Source organism: Zophobas morio, unplaced genomic scaffold (genome assembly GCF_036711695.1).
Source record: "Zophobas morio isolate AGI-343-1 ecotype UQ-CSIRO unplaced genomic scaffold, CSIRO_AGI_Zmor_V1 ptg001008l, whole genome shotgun sequence".
In the NCBI taxonomy this organism is placed as follows: domain Eukaryota; kingdom Metazoa; phylum Arthropoda; class Insecta; order Coleoptera; family Tenebrionidae; genus Zophobas; species Zophobas morio.
Genome location: NW_026973110.1, coordinates 5727 through 9981, shown reverse-complemented (window position 1 = coordinate 9981; position 4255 = coordinate 5727). Strand labels below are relative to the sequence as shown.

Below are 4255 nucleotides of genomic sequence, written 5' to 3'. Positions count from 1 at the left end.
TAACATTTATCTGTTAAAAATACTTTTAAATTTTTCCTAAATGATGATATTAACTGACAATTTTGAATATTCACTGGCAAGTAATTGAAAATTCTAACTCCCATACAATCAGTTGCTAACACACCAACATTACAACGTTTAAACGGAACATGAATCTGATGTTTTTGTCGGGTATTTACTTTATGTACGTTATGGACATACGTTAGATTATGTCGGTTTTTATAAATGTGAACACTCATTTCAAATATGTATAATGACGGAAGAGTCAATATATTTAATTTTTTAAAAAGGCTTTTGCAGCTTGTATGTTTACTTGCACCGGCAATTGTTCTGATGGCACGTTTTTGACTAATAAACACATTGGCTGCGCTTGGTGACCCACCCCATAAACAAATACCATACCTAATTCTGGATTCCACATGAGCATGGTATATATTAACCAATTGATCAATATTTAAAATTATCTTTAAATTTCTTAGAAGATAACACAGTGAGTTTAATTTTGGAACCAGTATTTTGGCATGTGACTTAAAGTTGAGGTTTGTATCTACCATAAGACCTAGAAATTTTATGGTGTCGACAGTGTTATGCTGTAGATTTGAACATTTGAGATCTATATACTTACAGGTGTTTTGGCGATTACGAAATCTTATAACTTGTGTTTTTTCAGAGTTTATATAAATGTTGTTGGTGGAAAACCAGGATTGGAGATTCGTCATTAAAATATTAACCTCTCTTTCTAATTGAACTTCATTGCGATCTGAAATTATAATCGACGTGTCATCAGCATATAAAACAGGTGATACATTTTTAAAGATGCTTTCAATGTCGTTTACGTAAAGAAGGAAGAGAATGGGTCCCAGAACTGATCCCTGGGGCACACCTACATCTATGTCAATTATGTTAGAACTGATTTGATTTTTAAAATTTTCTTTATTGGTATTCGGAATTACAACGTACTGATGCCTGTTCTCGAGGTAGGATACTACCCAATCCAAGCTATTACCTCTACATCCATAAGAGAATAATTTGGTTATCAACAGATTATGATTTACGCAGTCGAATGCCCTGCTGAGATCACAAAAGATCCCAACAGGACACTCTCCCGCCTCTATTTTTGAAACAACATTGTTATACAAATCAATCATGGCAGTATTTGTGGAAAGATTATTACGAAAACCATGCTGGTATTTACTAAGTACATTATGATTGTCTAAAAATTTTTGTAAGCGACACAAAAATGCTTGTTCAAAAATTTTTGAAAAACTAGAGCTAATTGCAACAGGACGGTAGTTCTCCATGCAAGCCTTATCTTTTTTCTTATGTATGGGAATAATTTTTGATGTTTTTAGTAATTCCGGGAACTGACCCTTTTCAAACGACAAATTTATAAGGTACGTTAGAGGAGTTATAATTGCAGAGAGTACTTTTTTAATTATGGGTGGCGGAATATCGTCTGGTCCGGCCGACCATTTAGGTTTTATTTTATTTTTCACAAGAGAAAGCAACTCTTCCTCCACATACGGATGAAGAAATAAAGTTTGATTAACACCATCAATATTATGACTATCGGCTGGTGTATTATTCCTCACTGAAATATTTTTTATGAGATCTTTAGGGGCTTGCTTGAAGAACTCGTTGAAGCTATCTGCAACTAAAGATGGATCATTTAAAAGAGTATCTTTTACTGAAATTTCGATGTTATTAGAGATCTCTGGTTCGTTGTGTGTTAATTCTGAAATAATTTTCCATAAAGTTTTGTTAGGGTTATCGGATGTAAAAATTTTGTTTTGAAAAAATCTCCTTTTACTATTTCTAACCAATTTTAAATGAATAAGTTTAGCTTGTTTATAAATGCAGGATAGCTGAGGGTAGTTACTTTTCATAATGTACAGATCTTTTAGCTTAATACTTGATGTTAAAATTTCTGAGTTTATCCACCTCCTACTATACGTATCTGTCTTAGTTGTACGCATTTTAAGTGGGAATTGGTCCTCGAAATGACTCCGAAAGATTCCATAAAAGTAAGCAAATGCATCATTTAAATCATTCAAACAGTACAAACCATCCCAATCTTGATTTACCAACCGACAGAGGAATTTTTGAATATCAGCATTTCTAAAAATTCTCTTTAACTCATAGACCTTATTATTTGTTTTAGGGGTAATTTTAAAAATATCAGTTTCATAATAAACTGTCCTGTGATCTGAAACAATATTGTCGAAAACATAACATGTTCCGTTCTCAATGTTAGTGAAAGCATGATCAATAATAGAAACAGTTGATTGAGTAACACGAGTTGGCCACCAGACTTTATCAGCTAACCCATACGATTTTAATAAACTACATAAGATGTCGTAATCATTACATTCTATAAACGAATTTATATTAAAATCACCGCACAAAATGATTTTATTGTAAGGTTTGAAAATTGAATTTAGCGCATCGTTTAGATTGTCCATAAATGTCTTAAGATCTCCATCTGGAGATCTATAACAAGTTATTACAATAACTGAAGTGTTATTTTGTAAGAGTTTGACAGCACATAGTTCGATGTGTTTATCTACGCAGAACGCATTCAACGAAATTTTTTCCCAACACATGTCCATCTTTAACCAAATAGCGACACCTCCACCCCTCGAAGAGAGGCGATTATAGTGACTTACCAATTTAAATTCATCGATACTATTACTGTTTATCGAGGCCGAATTTGACCATGTTTCCGTCAGACAAAGAATTTTTACACTCCTGCATTTAGAAAGTTCAACCTCCAAAAGTCGGCTCTTGTTAGGATTCAGACTTTGAACATTTAATAACATGACTTCTGGAGCAAAAATTACTTCTGAGTAGGCTGATTCTTCTTCTTCCACTGAAAAAACTTATCAATGCATGCCCCTTTCGGCCATATGGTAGAGTCCATAGCCTTAGAAAAATTATAACTATACAAAGAAACCTTAAAAGACGAATACTGTAGAGGATGTTTTGATGGTAAGGTCTCACACAGCACTTCTTTGAACATCGGTTTCAAATAGCCGATTACGTCCGCTTCTGTCGTAGATGGATGGAGTCGGTACACGTGCAGATCGATGAATTTCGGAACGGTCTGTAGCGTTGCCACCCCATTTGCGTTTTCTTCACTTTCGCCTACTATCACCCGTTGCCTCTTACGTGAATTCCGGTGTTTGCTAGTTTGCCATTCGTCCTGCTTAGGGACCACGCTTGTATCATTTTGCCCTCTTTCATCTGGTTTGGTTGATTCGTTGACGGAATTCATGTCAGTATTATTATTTACATTCAAACTGATTGATTTCGAAGTTTTTGCACTATCATTTTGTTTGTTCTTCTTAACGTTTTTGTGGAGAGACTGATGTTTTATATCTCTCTTCTCCAAGGCTGGAGCACCCTGATTATCTATGTTGTTATCACCTTTTTTAGCACCGTCACTTTCTCTAAGAGCTCTTATTTGTTCCCTCAGTTCATTAATTAAAATGTCTTTTTGCTTCACAATGTAATTAAATATAGCAACATCTATTTTTTTCTCTTGTCCAGCTATGGCATTTACGGCATCAAAGAAAGCGTCGTCCTCATCTGCGCTGAGTGCGACAGCGTCGCAACAAACAAGGATTTTATTTTCAACATCCACATGTCTTACAGACGGCACCAACTTAGCACAACTTGAATGATATACATTACTACAGTTCACACACTTAATGGCTGTCACTACTTTTGATTTGCACTTTTTGCAGACTGAGAAGTTAGAAGTACCTGACGAGCAGCCTGTCGCCGTCGCCATCTTTCTCTTCAACGTTTTTTTAGTTTTTTGATGGTTCTGAGCCACAAAACACACTTAAAGCATGCAGAATCGACTCAGAATAAGAAAAGGAGACGTTTAGGTCAATTTTATGCATTCTGGCGTTCGTAGATACAAGAAAACTGTTAAAATTCTTCAGAAACGTCACTTTTGAAGTGTTTTCTTGTACTTTTAAGCCAATCAGATATCCTACGGGCTCGGAAAGTGCAACGAAACCATCAAATTTTAGCTAGAAACTGTATTTTTGTCGATTTTTATTGAATTTGAACTATATTTCAACGTTTTTTGATGGTTCTGAGCCACCAAACACACTTAAAGCATGCAGAATCGACTCAGAATAGGAAAAGGAGACGTTTAGGTCAATTTTATGCATTCTGGCGTTCGTAGATACAAGAAAACTGTTAAAATTCTTCAGAAACGTCACTTTTGAAGTGTTTTCTTGTA

The 4255-nt window shown here is 34.9% G+C and overlaps 1 protein-coding gene across 1 annotated transcript; it reads right to left on the bottom strand.

The window, feature by feature from the left end:
* Positions 1-672: 672 nt before the first annotated feature.
* LOC135122236 (uncharacterized) lies at positions 673-3793 on the bottom strand. Its single transcript, XM_064046436.1, has 3 exons — positions 2954-3793; positions 2667-2869; positions 673-760 (listed from the first exon to the last, which is right to left on the bottom strand). The coding sequence occupies exons 1-2, from the start codon at positions 3791-3793 to the stop codon at positions 2837-2839; spliced, it is 873 nt and encodes a 290-aa protein (XP_063902506.1). The 3' UTR covers positions 673-760; positions 2667-2836.
* Between the last annotated feature and the right edge of the window lie 462 nt (positions 3794-4255).

Excerpts from the sequence above, each read along its gene's own strand:
- LOC135122236 (XM_064046436.1), bottom strand. The coding sequence starts at position 3,793 with ATGGCGACGGCGACAGGCTGCTCGTCAGGTACTTCTAACTTCTCAGTC. Across the intron at positions 2,870-2,953 it reads TACAGTATTCGTCTTTTAAG|TGGAAGAAGAAGAATCAGCC; the intron begins GTTTCTTTGTAT and ends AAGTTTTTTCAG.